Below are 25,789 nucleotides of genomic sequence, written 5' to 3'. Positions count from 1 at the left end.
AAGAAATTCTTTCAAAAACATTAAAATTAAAATAGCATAAAATCTTAACAGGTAAAAACGATATGACGGGCTCAATGTTAATTAACTTCGGTTCCAAGAAAAGACCGCCTACTATTAGGAAAGGTCGCATATAAACAAACATAAAAATTAATTTTTATAAGTTTATAATAAAAGGAAGTTAATCGAAGAGGCCTATAAAAGGCGGAGAGATATAAAATAAATCTATAACTTGTTAAGCAAAATTAAGAAAGAGAGTCTATACTCTCTTCGACACCAACACTTCCGTCTAAGGGAAGGGTCGGCCATTTAAAAGTGAAAGAGAGTTCATACTCTCTTCGTCACCAAAATTAAATCAAATTAATTCCAAAAACTTGCTAAGCTAATGTTAAAGCTTCCTGAATAGCGAAGGCTAAACTCTAGAGCAAATACATCACCAAATCGTGAACAATAACTCCAGAATCAACAGCGTATCCAAGTAGGTCTAGCCGGTGGCACGACAGAGGAAAAATTGAGGTGGTGTTGACAAGAAGTACTGGAGTACCTGACCACAGATGGCGCTGTTGTGTACACCCCCACCTGTATAGCGATCGCTGGCGTATCCCGACCGTAGATTTCTGTCGGGCAACAGAGTTGACAGCTACATGATCATCGGGTAAGATTAATATTGAAAAATCTGTTTTGTTGTTAATGTTTCTAAAATATTTTATTTTAATTGTCCATTACTTCTTATATCGTTTATCTGTTTCCTTATTTCCTTTCCTCATGGGGAGATTTTTTCGTTGGAGCCCTTGGGCTTTTAGCATCTTGCTTTTCCAACTAGGGTTATAGCTTAGCTAATAATAAATAATAAACAAATAATAGTAATAATAATAATAATAATAATAATAATAATAATAATAATAATATCCTCAGCATTGTTCAATTGTAATCTTCTGTTTTCTGAAAAATTAGTTTATCTATCTGAATTTGTACATACATACATACATATACATACCAAGGCACTTCCCCCAATTTTGGGGGGTAGCCGACATCAAGAAATGAAACAAAACAAAAAGGGGACCTCTACTCTCTACGTTCCTCCCAGCCTGATAATTGTAGGAAGCCGCAATAGACCATTAGATGTTTATCTTTTTCATTGTCCTTCTTACCATTTTGTCAGGCATTACACTGAATAATCTTGAGTATCACAGACCTCAGGCTGTCACTAAATTTCAAACATTCACCCACCCAGGTACAGAACTAAAACGGATGAAGGAATTGGTGTACAGTATTTAATACAGAAGTTACATTTTGTGTTACTGCAATATATAATAATAAAATTTATCTTTGTATACAGGAATAAAATACTATAACATAGTCATCCAGCAGACAGGCAACCCAAAATTGGATCTACCATATGAAATACCTCAAGAGGTAAATCTGGATTTTACAAATACCACAGTAATCTTAAAGCCATCATTACAAACATTTTCCCGTTAAAGAATTAGAGAATCTTACTTTTCTCAATCTGAAAATTTGATATTACCTACTCTACAGAAATATATCTTTTATTATAAAAAAAAAAAATGAAAGTAAAAATATACGTCTGTAACACCTTACACAAGTCCTCCAACTGAGTAAAGGTGATATTAGATTCCTGACAATCTAGTGGCTACAAAACAGTTAACATTCCTTTCTTATTAACCCTTTTACCCCCAAAGGTTGTACTGGTACGTTTCACAAAACTCATCCCTTTACCCCCATGGACGTACCGGTACCTCCTTGCAAAAAACTGCTATTTAATTTTTTTTTTGCATAATTTTGATAATTTTTAGAGAAACTTCAGGCATTTTCCAAGAGAATGAGACCAACCTGACCTCTCTATGACAAAAATTAAGGCTGTTGGAGCAATTTAAAAAAATATATACTGCAAAATGTGCTTAAAAAAAATAACCCCTGGGGGTAAGGGTTAGAAATTTCCAAATAGCCTGGGGGTAAAAGGGTTAAACAAAAATATATAAAATCATTCCCTACCTCACTCGGTTGACTAAAATAATAATGAAACAGGAATGAAATACTGTACTACTGTACTGATTAATCATAATTGTATCTGAATAAGCAACTTCTGCTTTATAAAACTTCAAAACTTGATACAAAACCCAGTGCACAAAACAAAAATAACACCTATATTACAGTATAGTATAGATTAAAACAACAGATTTATTACATTTTGAATACTGTATCAAAATTAATTACAGGTTATGTCCCTTTTACAACTTGGCATACATTTCAGAACCAGTATCCAGTACATTACTGTATTTCTGAATGTCAAGGTGAACACAGACACAGAAACAGGGAGTTTTCTTCAAATACACGGATAAACATGAAGGTACAATATTTATATATACCCATCACCATTAGTGATTATGTTATGCAAATTCAGTTGTTTAAAATAGGGACTAAAATGGAATTTGTGTCTATAATTGTAAAATCCTTAAATAGAAAGGATAAGAGGAACTATACCACAACAGTAACTTTTAAAAATATTGTAGCTGGAGATTCTTTCCATATGTGCAATTAATTGTTATATTGTAAGTACATTTAAACATTTTTGCTTTACATCAATAACTAGACACTTCTAAAACTGTGTCAAACAAAGGGCTAATATTTTAGCTGTACGTACACAATAATAATAACGTCTGTTGTGTGATTCTATTTACTGTATACACTATTCACAGCTAAATATAATAAACCTTTCCTTCAATTTTATTCTTTAAGCAAAATGCTCACATTTGCAATCTATCTTGCTGTTCCTTTCAATTTATAGTTTAATTAATTAACACATAGCAGAAGCTCCTCTTCATGTTATCTTTTTTATGTATCAAAATTATTGAATACTTTATCGATACTGTAATCTTGAATTAACATCTTTATTTCTTTAGATTTTATAGAATTTGGGCTGCATCACAGCCTGAAGAATTTGTTTGCCAAAACCACACCCTAAACTTATTTTTGTCCTTATTGCGGACCAACATTTTCTTCAACTCAGGGTTCCAAACATTGGGACCTGCATAAAACTTGTATTCTTAGGAAGATAAAAATATGTGGCTATACCACAAGTTACTCAAAATCTACAGTTGATAATGACTAATTAAATTTTTTTATATGCCATTAAGTTTTTGCAACTACAAGTTAATCAAAGCCTACCATTGGCAATGCTTCAAAATGTTTATACAGTAGGGTATATCATATGAAAGAGCAAATAAAACATAAGGTATAATCCCATATTTATAATTTTTCAGGGATTCTCTCATTATACCATTTGAAAGAGCAGCTAAAACTAGAGAGGTATACTGTTTACCCATGACTTTTATCATTTTCTAGGGACTGTTGTCCCACTCAAACAGGTACATCCTGTTATAAGAATAAAAAATACTCTTATATAAAATGCTCTAAATGAATAATGTGTTATTCGGTAATTCTTAACATCTACTGTACGCTAGTTTCACTTGGTAATTTATATACCTTCCGTACCCATCAATGGTTTATAGGCTTCTCTGTGAAATCAAGATTTCCTTAAGAGCTGCAATTATATGGTTGTTAGCAGACAAACACAAGCTAGTGTCATGTCACTGCTTTTACTATACAGTACGTCTGTAACATCAATAACGTCTATATCCCCAGTGAAAAGGTAATAGCCTTTGACTTCAAATGTGACGAGTCAATATAATGAGTTAGGTCAAAAGCTTTCACCCTAACCTATTTCAAACGACACTTCCTCACATAGTTTCTCAATTAACAGCAATCACAAACTCTCAGACACTGCATTGATGCAGACTGCTAGGAATGATGACTTGAAATCCTAAGCCCAGGAAAGTTTTAAGAATACTGTACATTAGAAAGTAGCAAAACTCAATACTAGGGAGATTTTTGGATGATAAAATAAAAACAAGGACATTATACTGTGCCTAATATACCTTAGTCATAGTTAACACAACAGTAGAGAAATGGAAATCATAGCAATGATGACAAATTTCTCAAAGAATCAGCTTTTTTTATTGATAAAAAGAATGGCAAAGTGGAGGTGGAGTCAGGATCCTAATTTTCTGCACATGCTCAAAGGCTATAGCAATTGTTGCTATACTCTTTACCAAGCAATTTTCCAAATAATCTGCCCTCAATGCACAGATACAGTGTATTGCTAACACAGCAGTAAAGTAAAACATATAAAGTACAGTACTGTATTGTAATAATCATGTATTTTATTCAAGGTCTGGGCTAGAATTAGACATTAGGTTCCACTTCCCATTGGTCTTTACTCCCTTTATGAAAGCTTATTTGGGATCCAGAAATCCCCACCCTCTCCTATAAAGAATGTCAATTGCATTATCAGAACACTGTATACAATATGGTACTAAAGGATCTTTAAAGTAACCATTATGCTCATGCTGTTCTGCTTCCATGTATTTCATTTGAACGTTTCTCACCAAGCCGTTCCAATTCTTCAACTTGATAAAGCTCCAAATTTCACTCCCTTATTTAAGAACTATTACCCACTAGTCTAACAACCTTACTTTGATGAATTTCCCCTCTCCCATTACCGAGACAAAACTTAAGTTTTTGGACTTGGCAAAATGGGGCCCTTCGTAAAAGTTCAAACATGATTGGCTTAAGACTGCGCAACCTTGTCATCATCACAAACTTATCTTCCACTTGAGTAAGACCAATAAGGCATACATGAAAAGTTTTTGCAGTAAATCTCATTTCTTATAGAATCATAAAGTATTGGGCTCAGTTTTTTCTTAAAACCTGAATCTTGGCATATTCAAGAAATTCTGATGATCTCATCTGTAAATTCTTGAGGAATAACATAGAATGTATAAACATCTCCTGCAGATTAGTAAGAAATATATACAATACTGTATCTTATTGTAACTCAGATACTTCACATACCAAGTGTTAATACAAATTAATAATAATATAACTGAAATATATTGAGGAAAGCCTATTCAGTACTCCTGAATTATACTTTACTTCAACCCATAACTGATTTTTGAATTACAGACATGGATAAAAAAAAAAAAAAAATCAACCAAAATTTCAAATTGAAGAATTATGGGTTTTCCTAAAAAAACTTACAGAATTCCAATAAACTTTGATATAAATCAACAATACAATATAGGAAATCTTGAAAGAGAATATGACAAAATATTTGTATATAAAACTTTCCTAAATTCTTCATAATCTGTATATACCTACTGTACTTAATCAACACAAACAATAAGTCATCATTCAGGTAATATTAAAAACTATACTGTAAAAAATTCAAACACGGTGCTTTCCATGTCACACAATGAAATAGTAGACTAATATATGGTTTCCGAGTGATACCTAATATTGTACAATTGTTTCCTTTCTGGAATCTTTCAGAATATGTCATGGAAACTTTGGTACACAACTATTGAAGGATTCAATTCACTATGTTCAGCACTTTTTTTCCTCTGGAAAGGAACGTAATCTAACATGAAACTGATTTTCCTTGACTAAAATATCCATGATTACCTTTTTACATGATAGAACTGAATTAATAAAAAATAAATGATACTTGTCTTTTCATATTGTTTACATTGTGGGGCACTCAGTTTTGCTGTTCCGAAGCAACATCAGAATTTATGGTTTCTCTCTCTTTTTCCTCCTTTTCTAGCTCCTGTGCATCAGGCTCAGGTTCTTCACTGCCTGAATCATTGCTTGTTGTCTCAGACTCCACGACTGTTTCTTTGCTCTCATTTTGTTCCGAGTCGGAATCACAGTGCGACTCGCCATTCGTGAGACTCCTCGCTCCATCCTCTTCACGTTCACAGTGCGACTCGCCATTCGTGAGACTCCTCGCTCCATCCTCTTCACGTTCACAGTGCGACTCGCCATTCGTGAGACTCCTCGCTCCATCCTCTTCACGTTTAACTTCATCTTCTGGAGAACTTTCAACATTCCTCGAAGGTGCATCCACAATAGGTTTTTCTTCAGTATCACTAGAGTTTGCCTTTTTCTTATTTAACTCTACATCCTCTTTACTTTCTTTACTTTGTGTATCATTCGAGGCACTATCTGGCTTTGCTTGGTTAGAATTTGGCAACGGTTTCTTTGGTTTCTGGTTTACTTTGTTATTTACAGTCTTTTTCTGTTGATTTTTTTTACTAACCTGTGGATATTTTTGGTAACTTGCTTTGCCATAATATGAAGCACCTTGTTTCATTTGCTGGGGATTCTTGTACTGCTTGAGCATGTTGTGTTTCAACTGATTATCAATTTTCTGCTTGACAGGATTATAAGTTGGTGCATGATTTGATACTGGTCTGGGAAGGCCATACATTCTCCTGTCATACGACGTGTGCGCTTGTCCTGCACCACTGAAGTTTCCCTGTAAGATAATCATCAAATAACGTACCGTTCAAAACTTTATTAGTTTTAATGGATTAACATGGTAGCATCTTCATAAAAAAAATACTTCTAGTGAAGCAAATCCTTGATAGAACTCCAAAGAAAACTACTGTACACAGTGCTACAGTATTTAGTGTTCTATGCTATTCCCTTATTTCCTTTCCTCACAAGGGTAGTTTCCCCCTTGGAGCCCTTGGGCTTGTAGCATTCTGCTTTTCCAACCAAGGTAATACCTTGGCTAATAATACTTCTACTGATAATACTAGGCAGTTAAGCAGGTATTGCAAGGGTAATAGGTAAACAAAGGTATATCATTAGCCAGGACGATGTGAAAGGTGATTGGTAGACAGATGGTAGATACCTCCTTAATATAAACAAAAAAATTTATGATAAGTCAGTGCAACTAAATGCATCAGACATGAGCAATGACCAAGAAAATTCGGATTTTGAAAAAGTGTGACAAAACATCTAGTGATATAAAAATTTATTTTATTTCAATGAATCTTAATTTGTAATTTATTTGTTGCGTATACTGATGCATCAATATTGCAGGACAGATATAATTAATATATTAGGAATATTGTATTTATAGAAATCTGCCTGTAAGCGACCAGGAATTGAAGAGTTCTTTACTATCTCTTACCTATGATTCAACGTTGTGGAGGTGGAGGAAGAATTAAGATTTCTATATTTTAAACTGTTAGAGAACCTACAAGCAACCAGGAATTAAAGAGTCCTTAACTGTTTCTTACCTGCGATTCAAACTTGTGGAGGTGGAGGAAGAATTAAGACTTAATCAATTTTAAGCTGTTACAAAAGTATTAAAGCACTGACTTAAAAAAATAATTCCCAAACCTTACATGCCTTTAGTTTCAGGTTAGCTTAACAAAAGCAATGCAGAAATTGCTACTCAAGACAAAACAAAACTAAAGATAAAAAGACACCAGACTTATCAATACCAAAAGTACAGTACTTTTATCCCTCTCAATAATTTAATCAAACATTGTTTAAAATTAAGAGAGAGTTCCTCTCAATTTAAAACGACTTCCATCAAAATTAGGGTACCCAAAGTACGACATGAATCATACACAACCTGTACTGTATGTCTTTTTAATCTGTCATAAATTTACTACTCGGTATTAAACTTCCCGTTAAAGACTATGGAACAACAATGATGCATTTTATAGTAACAAAATGCCTGAGCATTTGGAATAATGAATCGGAAAGCATTAAATTGAAACAAACCCCAAAAAACGTTTCTCCATTTCTATGAGGAATAGGTTATACAAGTATAGAAAAAATTCAAATTTCCATTTATCATATATCTTTATCTCTTAATTATTTTTCTTATCTCATACTTGCTATACTGTATGTTAATTTTCTTATTCATCAGATTACATATATATATATATATATATATATATATATATATATATATATATATCATATTGTTCCCTACCAATTTTATTCAGGCCAGCTCTGTAAAAGTCTAGCTCGACTCACTGGACTGATAGATCTAATCTTCTTAATAAATAAATTGAAACAAGAAAACTTTAAATTACATCTCCATTGATCTATATTCACCACTTTATGAAGGGAGCGGTTGGCATTAAACTGACAGCTGTCCAACTCCCATAATGACAACTAATCCAGACTGTGATGTCTACAAAAGGCATTCTTTCACACAGGACAAGAATCATCGCTGATTATCGACATACAGTAGTTACGTAAAGAAGAGGCTTTATCCAAGCACGGCTTCATGGTTCAACTAGGCACGGAATGCAGTCATTTCCTGTGGTGGCCAAGTAGTAGCGTCCTTGCCTGGTGATTGCCAGACTGAGGTTCGAATCCCTCTCAAACGCGCTAGTTCCTCTGGTCTCTCCAACCTCACCATCCTTGTGAGCTAAGGATGGGGGGGTTTGGGAGAGCCTATAGGTCTATCTGCTGAGTCATAAGCAACCATTGACTGGCCCTCCTTGGTCCAAGCTTGGGTGGAGAGGGGGGATTGGGTGCTGATCATATGTAATAAGTTCAGTCTCTTTCGTTTCTTGGTCACCTTGACTGAGATGATTCCCAGCTTCTCCCACAGGGGATCAGTCTTGTCATAGGCAGCTTTAGAATCAAGATAACACTGTTATTGCTTGATACGGCAATACCACTGTCCCTTGCCTCTGCCATTCATGAGTGGCCTTTAAACAAAGGCATCCAGGAATGGGAATGACAAGTGTCTGGGCAAGCTTTGAATTATTTTGGCAAATAATTCTGCACCCTCGGAAGAAAAGCCACCCTTGCAGAAGGCCTACAATTCACTAACACTTAAAAAAATAAGTCCCAAACCTTACATGCCTTTAGTTTCAGGTTAGCTTAACCCTTTTACCCCCAAAGGACGTATTGGTACGTTTCACAAAAGCCATCCCTTTACCCCCATGGACGTACCGGTACGTCCTTGCAAAAAAATGCTATAAAAATTTTTTTCATATTTTTGATAATTTTTTGAAAAAATTCAGGCATTTTCCAAGAGAATGAGACCAACCTGACCTCTCTACGACAAAAATTAAGGCTGTTAGAGCAATTTAAAAAATATATACTTCAAAATGTGCTGGGAAAAAAATAACCCCTTGGGGGTTAAGGGTTGGAAATTTCCAAATAGCCTGGGGGTTAACAAAAGCAATGCAGAAATTGCTACTCGAGACAAAACAAAACTAAAGATAAAAAGACACCAGACTTATCAATACCAAAAGTACAGTACTTTTATCCCTCTCAATAATTTAATCAAACATCGTTTAAAATTAAGAGAGAGTTCCTCTCAATTTAAAACGACTTCCATCAAAATTAGGGTACCCAAAGTACGACATGAATCATACACAACCTGTACTGTATGTCTTTTTAATCGGTCATAAATTTACTACTCGGTATTAAACTCCCCGTTAAGGACTATGGAACAACAATGATGCATTTTATAGTAACAAAATGCCTGAGCATTTGGGATAATGAATCGGAAAGCATTAAATTGAAACAAACCCCAAAAAACGTTTCTCCATTTCTATGAGGAATAGGTTATACAAGTACAGAAAAAATTTAAATTTCCATTTATCACAGATCTTTATCTCTTAATTATTCTTCTTACCTCATACTTGCTATACTGTATGTTAATTTTCTTATTCATTAGATTACATATATATATATCATATTGTTCCCTACCAATTTTATTCAGGCCAGCTCTGTAAAAGTCTAGCTCGACTCACTGGACTGATAGATCTAATCTTCTTAATAAATAAATTGAAACAAGAAAACTCTAAATTACATCTCCATTGATCTATATTCACCACTTTATGAAGGGAGCGGTTGGCATTAAACTGACAGCTGTCCAACTCCCATAATGACAACTAATCCAGACTGTGATGTCTACAAAAGGCATTCTTTCACACAGGACAAGAATCATCGCTGATTATCGACATACAGTAGTTACGTAAAGAAGAGGCTTTATCCAAGTACGGCTTCATGGTTCAACAAGGCACGGAATGCAGTAATTTCCTGTGGTGGCCAAGTGGTAGCGTCCTTGCCTGGTGATTGCCAGACTGAGGTTCGAATCCCTCTCAAACGCGCTAGTTTCTCTGGTCTCTCCAACCTCACCATCCTTGTGAGCTAAGGATGGGGGGGTTTGGGAGAGCCTATAGGTCTATCTGCTGAGTCATAAGCAACCAATGACTGGCCCTCCTTGGTCCTTCCTTAGGTGGAGAGGGGGGATTGGGTGCTGATCATATGTAATAAGTTCAGTCTCTTTCGTTTCTTGGTCACCTTGACTGAGATGATACCCAGCTTCTCCCACAGGGGATCAGTCTTGTCATAGGCAGCTTTAGAATCAAGATAACGCTGTTATTGCTTGATACGGCAATACCACTGTCCCTTGCCTCTGCCATTCATGAGTGGCCTTTAAACAAAGGCACCCAGGAATGGGAATGACAAGTGTCTGGGCAAGCTTTGAATTATTTTGGCAAATAGTTCTGCACCCTCGGAAGAAAAGCCACCTTTGCAGAAGGCCTACAATTCACTAACACTTTTGACTGATGTCAGGACCACTAGAAAGGAAGAGTTACCTCTACAGGATACAAATACAGAATCCAATTCACAGATGGTCCCGTATATTTGGGACTTCTCTCATTATGAACAGTCTATTAATAAGAGGACATACCTGAATATCAAATTACAAACTAGATAAAAAAAAATGGTACCACTCCTAAATATAGCCGGGATATTTGGAAAATAATAACAAATAAAAAATTTAAAAAACAATTTATATTTTTTGTATTTACCCTCAAGCAAGAGAACTCTAACCCAAGACAGTGGAAGACCATCAGAGGCTATGGCACTACCCAAGACTAGAAAACAATGGTTTTATTTGAGAATTGTAAACATATGCTGTATACAAACAGGCAAAGAAATTCAACAAACCTAACTTAGAGAAACGCAACAAAAATTTTTTCAAGACACGATCAAAAGAAACTAGGTTCTTTATTTTCAGCCTTCGTGAAAGAAAATGTTACACGTGAAGTTTATGGGGGACTATGATAAGTATCTTTACCTCAAATTCAAGGAAAATTAATTATTCATGTACGCTGATAAGAAAAGTATTGCCTAAACGACCTGATGCACATATGTAAATGTGAGAAAAAGAACATTTTAACCATAAAATAAATTGTTTTCATTAATAACATTAAAACCATGAAATTCAGATATTCTCCAAGCCAAAAAAGCAATAATCTGAATTTTCTAAATTCCAAGCAAAGGTCGAGAGTCACGCCCCTTAACCTAGACACTATGCAATCTATCCTGAACAGAGCATATTCACTACACTAATTGCTGGGCACCTGCCACAGGTCCAATGGAAAAGCGTCCTGAGATCTACGGGTGCAGTCCTTTAAATAGTGAGCAGTAAAGGTGGTTTGTCTTTTCCAGTCACCACCTTTAAAGAGCTCAAGTTTGTATACAGTGGTACCTCTACATACGAATGTCCCAACATACGAAGTAAAATTCGACCAAATTTCTGCCACGACATCCGAAGTGTTGCTCCAACATACGAAGTAAATATTACGCCATTGAGCGTCGAGTGCTCAGTTCTCTGTTCTTGTGTGTATCGTGTGGTTGTCCTCTGTTTGGTCTGTTATTAACAGTGCTTATTTTCTTCCTTTTCTCACATTTCCTTTTTGATTTTACCTATAATCATGGTGCCTAAGAAGCTAAGTTTCAGTACAGGAAGAAGGCAATTCTTTCATTAGAATTGAAGCAAGAAATTATAGAAAAACATGAGAGCAGTGTGCAAGTGAGTGATACTGTATGGCTAAACAATATGGCCGGAATAGGCCTATGATCTCGAGGATCATCAAGCTGAAGGCAGCTATTAAAGCAAATAACCATCGAAGGGGATCACCATTATTACAAGACATCGTAGCAATACCCTGGAAGAGATAGAACGCCTTTTGTTGATAGGGATAAAGGACAAAGAGATTGTTGGCAACGATCATTTGTGAGAAGGGCCAGCGTGATGAACAGAAAGAAAGAAAAAAGTGAAGCAAAGAAAACCAAGATAGCATTAACAAGCTCTTTCAAATAAGACTTCTCTCTTTTTCTGTTTCTCTCTAAACATAGCATTAACATGTTCTTTAAATAAAATCTCTCTCTCTCTCTCTCTCTCTCTCTCTCTCTCTCTCTCTCTCTCTCTCTCTCTCTCTCTCGTTCTTCTTCGCTGTTATAGTGTTAGATGTGTCTATTATTTTTTTTCCGAGAGAGAGAGAGCGATTAAACAAAAATGTGTTTAGAGTACATATGATTTTTAACAGCGTCAACGAGTTGAAAAACAATCAAATGTAACTAAGAAAGTAATAACAGCTAACCTGAATTCCTTTATTAACTAAAACAAATATTGATACAAACACACTCGTGTGCGTATGCACAAACACACACACAGGTGCAAGAATTGCTACGCAGTAAGAGAGACGGTCGGGGAGGAGGTAGAGATGGTGACAGCGATAACATACCATAACTCGTCACTGAAAGTGATGAAAATAAAAAATAAAAATAAAAAAAATTCAAAAAAATATGAAATATAATAAAAAAAAAAATAAATAAAAAAGCTAAGTTAGATTAAAATTTCCGTAGTGTAAGTTACGGTATGTTATCGCAGTCACCATCTCTACCTCCTCGCCGATCGTGTCTCCTCGTGCGTGTGTGTCTGTTTGCGCATACGAGTGTGTTTGTATCAATATTTGTTTTAGTTAATAAAAGAATTCAGATTCGCTGATATATTTTTTTTAGTTACATTTAACTGTCTTTCAACTCGTTAACGCTGTTAAAAATCATATGTACACAACACATTTTTGTTTAATCTCTCATTTTTGTTTAATCTCTCTCAGAAAAAATTAATAGCCGTCTCTAACACTAACAGTGAAGAAGAACAAAAGAGAGAGAGAGAGAGAGAGAGAGAGAGAGAGAGAGAGAGAGAGAGAGAGAGAGAGAGAGAGAGAGAGAGAGAGAGAGTATTTATTTAAAGAACATGTTAACACCATGTCTACCTTCTTGCCGATCGTCCGTCTCCTCCTGGCGTAGGAAATCCTACACCTGCGTTGGCCTGTCTCTAAGGTAAAGTGACAATAAAACACATTTTTTATTTATTGTTTCTTTATAATTATCTTTTTTACATGCTTCTTTCATATTATGCAGTTATGTTATTGTTATGTGTAATTATGTGTAGCCATTTATTAAGGATTTATTATGGGTTTTTAGGCTGAGGAACGAATTAAATGAATTACCATGTATTCTTATAGGAAAATTCGTTTCTACATCCGAACATTTTCTACATCCGAAGTCGGTTGTGGAACGAATTAAATTCGTATGTAGAGGTACCACTGTAGTTAGGAAAAATGATATTTTAATTATAAAATAAATTTTTGAATATACTTACCCGGTGAATATATAATAGCTGCTGCTCCAGCGGCTCGACAGAAAAACACACAAAAACTCGCGAGCGATCGCTATGAAGGTTGCGGGTGTGCCCACCAGCGCCAACTATCGGCCAGATACCGCATATGCATGTAAACAAGCCTCAATTCTTCTCGTCCCACTGCGTCTCTATTGGGGAGGAAGGGAGGGCCTTTAATTTATATATTCACCGGGTAAGTATATTCAAAAATTTATTTTATAATTAAAATATCATTTTTAAATATTTAACTTAGCCGGTGAATATATAATAGCTGATTCACACCCAAGGTGGTGGGTAGAGACCAGAGTTAATTAAGTTTACAGCGTATATGCTTAGAGTTTTTGACAGTTATAATATAACAAAACCCAAATATATAGGTACCTGGTAAGGAAGTTGACTTAGACGATTACTCTGCCTTGTAAGTCTGTCTTCCTCACGAAGCCCAGCGATCCTCTTAGGATGCTGAAAGACTCCCAGGAGCTGAAGTATCAAGGGCTGCAACCCATACAACAGGACCTCATCAAACCCCTAATCTGGGCGCTCTCAAGAAATGACTTTGACCACCCGCCAAATCAACCAGGATGCGAAAGGCTTCTTAGCCTTCCGTACAACCCAAAAAACAATATTAAAAACATTTCAAGAGACAGATTAAAAAGGATATTGGAATTAGGGTAATGTAGTGGTAGAACCCTCACCCACTACTGCACTCGCTGCAACGAATGGACCCAGTGTGTAGCAGTCCTCGTAAAGAGTCTGGACATCTTTTAAGTAAAATGACGCGAACACTGACTTGCTTCTCCAAAAAGTCGCGTCCATAATACTTTGCAGAGATCTATTTTGCTTGAAGGCCACGGAGGTTGCTATAGCTCTTAGTTCGTGCGTCTTAACCTTAAGCAAACATCGGTCTTTCTCATTCAAGTGAGAATGAGCTTCTCGTATTAAAAATCTGATGAAATATGACAAAGCATTCTTTGACATAGGCAATGATGGTTTCTTAACTGAGCACCATAATGCCTCAGATCTACCTCGTAAGGACTTAGTACGGGCTAAGTAGAACTTAAGAGCTCTAACAGGACATAACACTCTTTCCAGTTCGTTGCCTACGATCTCTGATAAGCAAGGAATATCAAAAGATTTAGGCCAAGGACGAGAAGGCAGTTCATTTTTGGCCAGGAAACCAAGTTGAAGTGAACAAGTGGCTTTTTCTGTAGAAAAGCCGATGTTCTTACTGAAGGCATGAAGTTCACTGACCCTTTTAGCCGAAGCCAAGCACACTAGGAAAAGTGTCTTGAGGGTGAGATCCTTCAGGGAGGCTGAATGTAATGGCTCAAACCTGTCTGACATGAGGAACCTTAGGACCACGTCTAAGTTCCATCCAGGAGTTGCCAAACGACGTTCCTTAGAGGTCTCGAAAGACTTAAGGAGATCTTGGAGATCTTTATTGTTGGAAAGATCTAAGCCTCTATGACGAAAGACCGAAGCCAACATGCTCCTGTAGCCCTTAATCGTGGGAGCTGAGAGGGAGCGAACATTTCTCAGATGTAAAAGAAAATCTGCGATTTGGGCTACAGAGGTACTGGACGAGGACACAGATGCTGACTTGCACCAGTCTCGAAAGACTTCCCACTTCGACTGGTATACTCTAATGGTAGAAGCTCTCCTCGCTCTTGCAATCGCACTGGCTGCCTCCTTCGAAAAGCCTCGAGCTCTTGAGAGTCTCTCGATAGTCTGAAGGCAGTCAGACGAAGAGCGGGGAGGCTTTGATGGACATTCTTTACGTGGGGCTGACGTAATAGATCTACCCTTAGAGGAAGACTTCTTGGAAAGTCTAACAGCCATCGAAGTACCTCGGTGAACCACTCTCTTGCGGGCCAGAGGGGAGCAACCAACATCAACCTTGTCCCTTCTTGAGAGGCGAACTTCTGCAGTACCTTGTTGACAATCTTGAATGGTGGGAATGCATATAAGTCCAGATGAGACCAATCTAGGAGAAATGCGTCTATGTGTATTGCTTCTGGGTCTGGGACTGGAGAGCAATAGATTGGAAGCCTGTTGGTCATCGAGGTGGCAAAGAGGTCTATGGTGGGTTGACCCCAAGTCGCCCAAAGACTCTTGCACACGTCCTTGTGGAGGGTCCATTCCGTGGGGATTACCTGACCCCTCCGACTGAGACAGTCTGCCAAGACGTTCAAGTCGCCCTGGATAAATCTTGTTAACAGGGAGATGCCTCGATTTCTTGACCAAATGAGCAGGTCCCTTGCGATCTCGTACAGCGTGAGGGAGTGTGTGCCTCCTTGCTTGGAGATGTACGCCAAAGCTGTGGTATTGTCGGAGTTGACCTCTACCACTTTGTTTCGAAGGAGACTTTCGAATTTCATCAAGGCCAAGTGGACTGCCAAAAGCTCCTTGCCGTTGATGTGCATGCTCCTCTGACTTGAGGTCCACAGACCTGAGCATTCCCGACCGTCCAGGGTCGCACCCCAACCCAAATCCGACGCGTCTGAGAACAACACGTGGTTTGGGTTCTGAACTGCTAGGGATAGTCCCTCTCTCAGACTGATATTGCTGTTCCACCATTTCAGGCATGCCTTTACTGGTTCGGAGACCGGGATTGAGACCGTCTCTAACGTCTTGTCCTTGTTCCAGTGAAAGGCTAGATGGAACTGGAGAGGCCGAAGGTACAGTCTTCCTAGCGAGACAAACTGCTCCAGGGATGATAGAGTTCCTACGAGACTCATCCAATTCCTGACTGAGCATCGTTCTCTCTTCAGCATTAGTTGGACTTTGAGCAGGGCTTGATCTATTCGGGTGGCAGACGGAAAAGCCCGAAAAACTGGACTGCGAATCTCCATCCCTAAATATAGAATAGTTTGGGATGGAATCAGCTGGGACTTTTCCAGGTTGACCAAAAGTCCCAATTCCTTGGTCAGATCCAACGTCCAATGAAGATCCTGCAGACAGCGATGACTGGACGAAGCCCTGAGAAGCCAGTCGTCCAAGTACAGGGAGGCTCGGATTCCCGATAAATGGAGGAATTTTGCCACATTCCTCATGAGCCTCATAAACACGAGAGGAGCAGGACTGAGGCCAAAGCACAGGGCCCGAAACTGGTATACCACATTCCTGAAAACAAACCTCAGAAACGGTTGGGAATCTGGGTGTATAGGAATGTGGAAGTACGCATCTCGTAGGTCGAGAGAGACCATCCAGTCTCCCTTTCTGACCGCTGCTAAGACTGACTTCGTGGTCTCCATAGTGAACTTTGTTTTCGTAACAAAAACGTTGAGCGCACTGACGTCTAGCACCGGTCTCCAACCTCCTGTCTTCTTTGGGACTAGGAAGAGACGGTTGTAAAACCCCGGTGATTGAAGGTCCGAGACTTTCACCACCGCTCCCTTCTCTAGCAACAGAGACACTTCTTGGTTTAGGGCCTGTCTCTTTGACTCCTCTCGGTACCTGGGAGAGAGGTCTATGGGAGTTGTCACTAGAGGAGGTTTGCATACAAACGGAATTTTGTACCCCTCTCAGAGCAACCGAACAGACTGTTGGTCTGCGCCCCTCTTCTCCCAGGCCTGCCAGAAGCTCTTCAATCTGGCTCCTACCGCTGTCTGAGGCTGTGGGCAGTCAGACTCTGCCACGTGAGGACTTGGCTCCTCTCTTCTTACCTCTCTTTCCCTCGGCACGAGCACTTCCCCTGCTGGGAGCTCTGCCACGAAAGGGCGGGATAAATCTGGATGCCGGAGTCTCGATCCTGGGTCTAACAGCAAAGGATGTAGAAGGAGTCCCTTTGCGAGCAGAGGACGCCATCAAGTCATGGGTGTCCTTCTGCACAAGCGAAGAAGCTATGTCCTTAACCAATTGTTGCGGAAACAAAGACGTTGATAAGGGAGCAAAGAGCAGTTCTGATCTCTGACAGGGAGTAACTCCTGCCGAAAGAAAAGAGCAAAGGGAATCTCGCTTCTTTAAGACTCCCGACGTAAAAGTGGAGGCGAGCTCATTGGAACCATCGCGGATGGCTTTATCCATACATGACATGATAAGTAAGGAAACATCTCTGTCAGCAGACGAGATTTTCCTACTTAAAGCTCCTAATGACCAGTCAAGGAAGTTGAAAACTTCAAAGGCCCTGTATACGCCTTTCAGCAGATGGTCAAGGTCCGAGGAGGACCAACTAATCTTCGAGCGTCTCATGGCTAGGCGGCGGGGAGAGTCTACGAGGCTTGAGAAGTCACCCTGGGCAGAGGCAGGGACTCCCAAGCCGAGAACTTCTCCCGTGGCATACCAGACGCTCGATCTAGACGAGAGCTTTGAAGGAGGGAAGGCAAAGGCCGTCTTCCCCAAACTCCTCCTGGTATCCAACCAGTCGCCTAAAAGTCGCGAAGCCCTCTTGGAAGAGCGAGAAAGCACTAGCTTAGTAAAGGCTGGCATGTTAGCAGGTAAGCCTAGAGCAAACTCAGACGGTGGTGAACGAGGAGCAACGGTAACAAAGTGATCGGGAAAAAGCTCCTTGAAAATTAACATGACTTTCTTAAAGTCCATCGAAGGAGGAACCGTTCTAGGTTCGTCTACATCCGAAGGATGATCATCATGATGAGGGTCAGCAACGTCCTCATCTGAAGGATCTTCGTCCGACAACTGCTGAGTAACGAGCAAAGGGGTTGGCAATGCTTGACACGCAGAGTCCACACGCACTGGTGCATCAGTAGCAGTCCAGGACGCTACGTCATGTAACTGCTTAACAGCCTGACTGTCAACAACAACAGGAGCGGGAGGACGCTCGACGTCAACTCGAGACTGCTTTGACTGCCTAGACTGAGCAGTCAAAACAACTCTTGACTGCGGTGTTTGACGCTCAGCGTCAAAACAAGTCAACTCCGCTGGTTGGCGAACGTCCTGAACGTCAACAAGAGCATTAGGAAGCGGCTGAACGTCCATATGCGGCTGAAAGTCAACACGGGACTGCATCGAGTGAGGCTCTACAAAGCGTGACTGACGTGACTTAGTAACGCCAACGTCAACAGGACGAGCAAAGGCTCGTTTTGGCGGCTGAAGGCCAGGATCTCGATTAGCTAAGCGGCGAGGATCATCGTGAACCTTTTCAGCAGAATAGTCTTCCATAAGGGAGGCGAGCTTGATCTGCATGTCTTGCAGTACAACCCATTTAGGATCAACGGGAATGGGTGCGGTAAAAGACGAGGGTAACGTCTGAGACTGCACAACCTTGCCTACACCAAGACTCTCGGAGCCTGTGTAACGTTTCTGCTTAGGCGGCGAGCAGTCTTCCGATGACTGCAAAGGGTCAGAGCTGTCCCAATGGCTACAACCAGGACACTGGACCTGTCCTGAAGGGACCGACTTTCGCTTCAAGGGCCTTGAAACCTTGCTCCACGGTTTCTTATGCGAAAAGCCTTCGGATGACGAGGAGAAAATGGTCTCTCTCGTCTTATGGTAGGGGCGGTCTTGATGAGACACGCCTGTTACCATAGAGGGAACGTCTGTTCGCTGATCAAGGCCTCTCGAACCCATAAGTCGTACGACATTACTTCTCCCCTGGGCTTGGGAGCTTGCAAGAGGTCTCGGACTAGGCGAACGACAGGCACGAACAGACGAACCCTCGGTCGCAACACTGAAAACACTTTGCGCACTAATCACTTTCCCACGATTTTCCGCTGTGGCACTCTGACACTTTAGCTCTTTAACGTCAGCCATGAGTTGATTACGATCTGTTGCTAACGACTCAACTCTTTCACCCAAAGCATGAATGGCACGTAACATATCCCGCATTGATGGTTCCTGAGTGCTAGTAGAGGGTTCAGGCACAACTACTACAGGGGAAGGATTAGGTTCAGGGGCATGGGGAGAGGAAAAATCTACTGATCTAGAGGAACTCCTCCTCACCCTATCTCTCTCTAGCTTACAAGAATACTTGTCATATTCGAGCCAATCGAATTCCGAAAGGCCCACGCACTCCTCACACCGATCTCCTAATTGACAGGTTTTACCCCGACAATTAGAACACACAGTATGTGGGTCGAGAGAGGCCTTTGGAAGACGCCTATTGCAATCCCTAGCATTACACTTACGAAATCTAGGAATTTGAGATGGGTCCGCCATTTTGAAATAGTCAAAGAAAGTCCAAAAAACAATCCAAAGTCATCAACAATTAAATCTGTCCAAAAAAGAGTTCAAGAGTTTAAGTTGAGGATAAAACACCTGCACTGCGAAAGCTCAAACCAAAATGAAGTACTTCACCAAGTCTGTTGAAAAACTCCAGGTTATACAGCGAGTAATGATACGTCTTGTCGTTAAGGCCGACAGAGAAGAATTGAGGCTTGTTTACATGCATATGCGGTATCTGGCCGATAGTTGGCGCTGGTGGGCACACCCGCAACCTTCATAGCGATCGCTCGCGAGTTTTTGTGTGTTTTTCTGTCGAGCCGCTGGAGCAGCAGCTATTATATATTCACCGGCTAAGTTAAATATTTAAAAATACACATTCCTTCCAAATTTGTTATTTGTTCCTAAACGAATACAACCTTTTTGCTCTTTACTATGGACACTCACTGTACGTGAATGGGAAACTAAATTCCAACTGGCTGGAAAACTTGACATGGGGTACAGTTCTGAGCTTGAAAGAGCGCAAGAAAAGTACCATGACACCTTGTAAACTCTCGGTCTTTAAAGAAGCTGGAGAGTTTGACGGCCTGGGCAACCATGGTGAATGAGTGGAAACAAGCACTGTGACTTGACCAGATAGGAGTAAAAAAAGTGACAATGATCACCTTTAAACTTAACTTAGGCATTACCAAACTCCACCTCTTCGGGAGCTTGGGGACAAAACAAAATACCCTGCTATAAGTAATATTTCAGCCAGAGGTAGGTCAACTTACAGTCTTCCAGATGCTGTATCCCAAAAGAGGGGAAGACAAAGGAAGACAAAAATTCCATTCATTCTATCCACTCATCCCAGATAGATATCGCGTAACATCTGCCCTCAACCGACTGCTACTAGTCCTGCAAAGAAGCTGAGGTAGCTAAAATACTTGTTGAGCAGCCATCACTGGTCCAACAGTAAATGTATCTGGATTCCTGTGGGTTACGTCTTGCAGGTAGTCTGTCTTTGTCGCACGCCCTCTTGGACTACCTACATCACACAGAAGTTTCTCTTAAACGCTATGGATGGGCTAACACCCATAACGTCATGAGCTCTGAGTTTCCTCCCTTGTTGAGAGACGGGATTCAAGGTATCATCAACAAGCTGCCTGATCCATGAGGAGACGGTGTTTTTTGTAATCCCCAGTACTCACAAGCTACGTGCTTGATCTTAGGGCAAGCTCTGGTTGTGCACTTGTGATAGAATCTCAGCGCTGTCACAGGACATAGTAACAGCTGATCAGGATCATCAGATACATTCTGAAGATTCAAAATCTGGAAGGCCCCAAACCTAGAGTTTGCTACAACCGGATTCTGAGTCTTAGCTACAAACTCTGGGACAAAGCTGAGCGCTACTTGCCCCCATCCCCTTGAATGGGAAACATCGTAGGATAGACCAAGTAACTCGCTGACCCTCTTGGCAGAGGCAAGGGCGAGAAGGAAAACCATCTTAAAAGTCAAGTCTAAATCTGATGCTTGACTCAGCAGTTCGTAAACAGATCCTTTCAAGGAGAGTTGTACTTTCACTACGTTCCAGGGAGGTGGTCTAACTTCAGAATGGGGACATGTAAAGTCAAAACTCCATTTATGTAAAGACAATTCCATCAAGGAATAAATGTCTTCCCCATTCAGTCTAAAGACAAAGTTCAAGGCCGAGTGGTAGCTTTCACCGCCAAGACCGAACAGTGTTTTTCCTCTTCATAGTACAAAACAAACTCCGCAATCAAGGGGATAGTGGCATTGAATGGAGAGTGACCCCTTCCATGACACCAATCACAGAAGATAGTCCACTTCGCCAGGTGTACGGCAATAGACAACTTTCTGAGTTGTCCAGACATTCATTTTGCAACAGTGTGCGAAAAGCCTCTCTTAGAGAGATGCTGGATAACCTCCTGGCATGAAGTTGTAGGGATACGGCACCTTTGTGGAAAATCGTGCGTGGTTGCCAAAGCAGTTCATGGAGGGGTGACAGCTCCCTCGCTACCTATCAGCAGAAGTAGGATGTCAGAATACCATTCTGCTTGCTGCCACAGTGATGCTATCAGGGTCATTGACAGGTCTTGAGATGCCTTTACCTTGTTGAGGAGCCTCCTCATTACCCAGAAGGGGAACACGTAAACATCCATTGGTCCTACAGATGTAGAAAGACACTGTGAAGGGCTGCCTGTGGGTCTGGTAATGGAGAACAATGCACTGGAAGCCTACGGTACAGAGACGTTGCAAATAGATCTATCATCGGTGAACCCCCACAAGTTGGCTATCCGAAGATTCAAAGACCCCAACTGTCCGAGTCTTCCTTCTTAAGATTGTCTGCCAGAATGTTCTTTTTGCCTGGAATGAACTGGGTTGACATGGAGATTTAATTTTCTTCCATCCATCACAGAATCTCTATGGCTAAATGGCAACGCTGCCGTGAAAAAGTACCTAATTACTTGTTTATGTACGCCACAACCATCATGTCACTCATCAACATTACAGAGTGACCTGGAAGAAGCTATTGGAAGTGTTTGAGGCCCAGAAAGGCTGCCCTCATCTCCATAAGATTTACGTAGCACTGCTAATCAGAATCAGATCACAGCTCGTTGGCCATGTGCTGCAACAAGTGAACGCCCCCCTTCTTTTGATGCATCTGTGGAGAGCATCAAATCCAGGGGAGGAAAGAGAAGCTTTACTCCCTTGAGAAGGTTGGTATCGAGTGACCACCAGCTCAAGTCTCTCTTTTCCTCTGGCCCTACTGGCACCTGAAGGTCAGGAGGGTCAATGTGCTCAGACCAAAGGGTCTTCAGTTGCCACTGAAGAGACCGAATGCGAAGGCAGCCTGACAAAAGAAGTCAAGGACTGTCTCTCCCTTCAGGAGGGGAGTACAAGTACGATGGTTCTCCCAGTCCATTGGTCTTCCTTATGCAAGCCAAAACTTGAACAAAAGCATGATCTGATTCCTCACTCAGTGGGAGGAGCTTTTGAGCTAGCTGGCCAAGGCAGCACACTATCTGAATGATGCGAATCCTCAATGGATTCCTCTAACTCAAAGCTTACACCCATAGGAGCCTGGGTTGGGTCTAGGTTGTCAATGGGTACCCTGATAGATGAATAAGACCTAGAACGGAGGTTCCACGTCACGGAAAGAGAAGAAAGGTTGTGCCTCACGAGCGCCATTCCGAAGGGATAGGTCCTTAAGAATCTTCAAAGACCAGTTCTTTGTAAGATTTTCGTATTCTTCCACACATGAGGCTTGGCAGGCAAGGAGATGGAAGTCTCCTTCCCGGGACCACTGCTCGTTGTGAAACCTGCCGAGTCGTTAATTGTCTGTAAACGAGACCTCCCTAGGAGACCTTGAACCCCTGGTTGTCCATGGGTGTAAGGTGTCTCCAGGGAGTGGCGTTTCCTGTCGCGGCCTCTTTCGTTTCTTGGTCACCTTGACTGCGATGATACCCAGCTTCTCCCACAGGGAATCAGTCTTGTCATGGGCAGCTTTGGAATCAAGATAACGCTATCTAAACGAGCGATCTTGAGGCGAAGGGCGATCCACAATCGGGACGAGGAGCAGCATGCAGAACAGCAGTACTCTGACGACTAGGATCTGAGGGTGGGCTAGAGCTCCCAGGAGATCCTGACACTATGAGGGAGTGCCTACTGTCTGATGACCAGGCTGAAACAGGGTTAATGGCAGCCACTTGTGGAGACTCATTGTGCCCTGAAGGCATGGTGGAATGGGGATGAGATTCCAGGAAGTTGGAGTCCACAATCAAAAGACTGCTCCGAAGAACCTAGCTCAAAAGAGCTAGTGTAAAGTGGTAAATAATCACACACTCACTTGCAAGGTACACTGGGAGGAGGATCACTCAAGTGAGGAAGCCCTCTTACTCTGAAGAGAAGAGCAACCAACCTCGTAGGGTCGAGGAGCACGTGGATTCTCCAGCTGAGCAGGCTCAATGTGCACACTCGCCTAACTGGCACTCCAAGTAGTACCAGCCTGCAACTCCTTGGATGGGAGAGGAGCTGCGGAGAACTCGTCAGAAGTGGGCACGAGTCCAACTGAAAGGGTCTCCCCTCCAGCAGTTTGAGGGGGAGAAGGTCAAGACCAACCGCTACAGAGGCAGATGTGCGCTCCCACTGTGCCCCTAGATTTAACACCTCCACAAGCTGTTTGGCAGATGCACCACTGACTTGAATTGATGTATGGTGGAAGCGTCTCGCGCTCCCATGAATGATATCGAGGTGGATGTGCCACATTAAGTCACACTCTTTGTTGTTAATGATGGCTCATCCCACTGGTGCTCTGGCCTAACAGACCACTTTTAATGGCAATGTTGTTAAAGATTTACCCAACATAACTTGGTTATCGCGAAGTTATGGCTCTCAAGGTGTAAGTGGAAGGCCAAAATTTGTTGCAGGATGCAGAGACGAGTAGGATGTTAAGAAAGGCGATGGCATGGTGACAGGTGAAATTAACAATAGAGCATGAGCAGGCAATGGTCAGCTCTTTGGTGTGTGCTCTTGCATGCATTCAAGAGAATGCTCAGGAGAATGTTTTGGAGAATCCTCTACAAACCCCAGTGGCAAATTCAAGAGGCTTTAACCTGAAAACCCAGGTCAGAAATAAAAGCTGGTCATAAGAGTCGGCAACACTGAAGGTTGGTAAAATAAATGGCGCATGATGGTTCTCAGACATCAAGCGGTGAGCATCAGTTGAAGCATACTCAAGGACTGAAGACAAAGAAGTAGTGAGGGGATCAGCCTCAACGTAGGATTTCCTACCTCAATATGGAAAGCAGAAAAATCTATGTTTTCAGGATAAATATGGAAAATTACATGATTGTCATCAGTTGGCCTGATGGCAGATCCGACAACGGCGGCTTAAACAGGGGAATCTCTGGAGTCAGAGGAGGACATCTAGACTACTACTTCTCCTTCGATCCCGAAGCAGTCGAAGGAGAATGATCTTGTTTAGATTTCTTCTTTTGACTGTGAAATTTGCCCCATTAGGAGGATGTCCACTCCTTACAAACAGTACAAGAGGATTCCAAGGAGCATCGATGTCACGTTGGACACAAAGGACGATGTTCAACTTCCACAAGACTCATGAAAGTCCCAAACGGACGTCCTTCCACACCAGGACAAGTCCTCATTACACACATTTGCTTCGCATTCATTCTGAAAGATGAGAGAAAACAATTAGCACAAAAGCAATGAAACCTTCAAGGGTCAACGACGGACGTCTGAACAACCACACGGTCATAGAAAGAGTGGTTCCCTGTCTCAAGACACAGCCTGTCGACCCGACACACAAGCAAGTAGGGCATGCCATATTGATTGCTAGATTATCGATAATTCTTCAATGGCCATACCAGCATGCGTGCTAGTGTATACAGACAGTCTTCAACCAATGAACACAATGGGGACCAAAAGACTGTTTGAGGCATCGACTGTTCATAAATAGTTACTGTGCAGATACCCTTCAAGTTAAATTTTGGCCTAGGGTATGCATAGCCTAACTCAAATGCCTATGATTTTCAGAAGTCAACAAATAGTCCCCTTTCATTATCATGTTATTACAAATGATGTTTGGCATACTTACATTACTGTATATAATACTGTAAAGCATGTTACTATCCAAAGAGAAAAGTACAAATGGACGTGTACATGAACTACGTTTGTGTTGATACAACAGTAGTGTTTACACTATGTTTTAAATAAATGTACAGAAGGTTATTTTATAGTTTCATTACTAAAACCTTATGTTAGAAACTTACTGTATTTATCTACTTTATGAATGATTCGGTAGTGTTAAATAAAATGGAGATGATTATTTCATTTGCTGTTGTTTGAAACAAAGGTGGCTGCTGCCATTTTAATTGTTTTGTTTGTCACGACTGACGGAGTAAAGCTAAAGCTGAGCTGAGGTGCGACACACACACACACACACACAAACACACACCCACACACTCTCTCTCTCTCTCTCTCTCTCTCTCTCTCTCTCTCTCTCTCTCTCTCTCTCTCTCACAAGTGACGGAGTAAAACTAAAGCTGAGCTAAGGTGCGACATATACATTACACATCACAACACACACAGTGCAGTCGTATATATAGTACAGTACATTTTACTGCAAATATAAGGTAAAGTAAACAATAAAATACCATACTGTAACTTGCGTTTTTAAACCAATTCAGATGCGATCCATTTTTAGCAATCTGCTAATCAGCCATAGTTAATGTCATTGTAATTTACGGAAATTAGGCCAAA

General features: G+C 40.8%; 1 protein-coding gene across 2 annotated transcripts in view; it reads right to left on the bottom strand.

Moving 5' to 3' along the window:
* Positions 1-1,254: 1,254 nt before the first annotated feature.
* Positions 1,255-25,789, bottom strand: part of LOC137647127 (uncharacterized) — a 98,288-nt gene continuing 73,753 nt past the window's right edge. Inside the window, exons 5-6 of one of the 2 annotated variants that reach the window (XR_011045530.1) lie at positions 1,989-6,397; positions 1,255-1,685 (exon numbers count right to left, since the gene is read on the bottom strand). Coding sequence is in view for 1 of the 2 variants with exons in the window: in XM_068380378.1 (XP_068236479.1) it covers positions 5,618-6,397 (780 nt within the window). In the remaining variant the exon portion in view is untranslated. Of the gene's footprint in view, positions 6,398-25,789 lie in introns of both variants that reach the window. The other variant, XM_068380378.1, reaches the window with a different exon arrangement.

Source organism: Palaemon carinicauda, chromosome 9 (genome assembly GCF_036898095.1).
Source record: "Palaemon carinicauda isolate YSFRI2023 chromosome 9, ASM3689809v2, whole genome shotgun sequence".
NCBI lineage: Eukaryota > Metazoa > Arthropoda > Malacostraca > Decapoda > Palaemonidae > Palaemon > Palaemon carinicauda.
The sequence above is the reverse complement of the archived record's forward strand: the minus strand, read 5'-3'. Positions and strand labels throughout refer to the sequence as shown.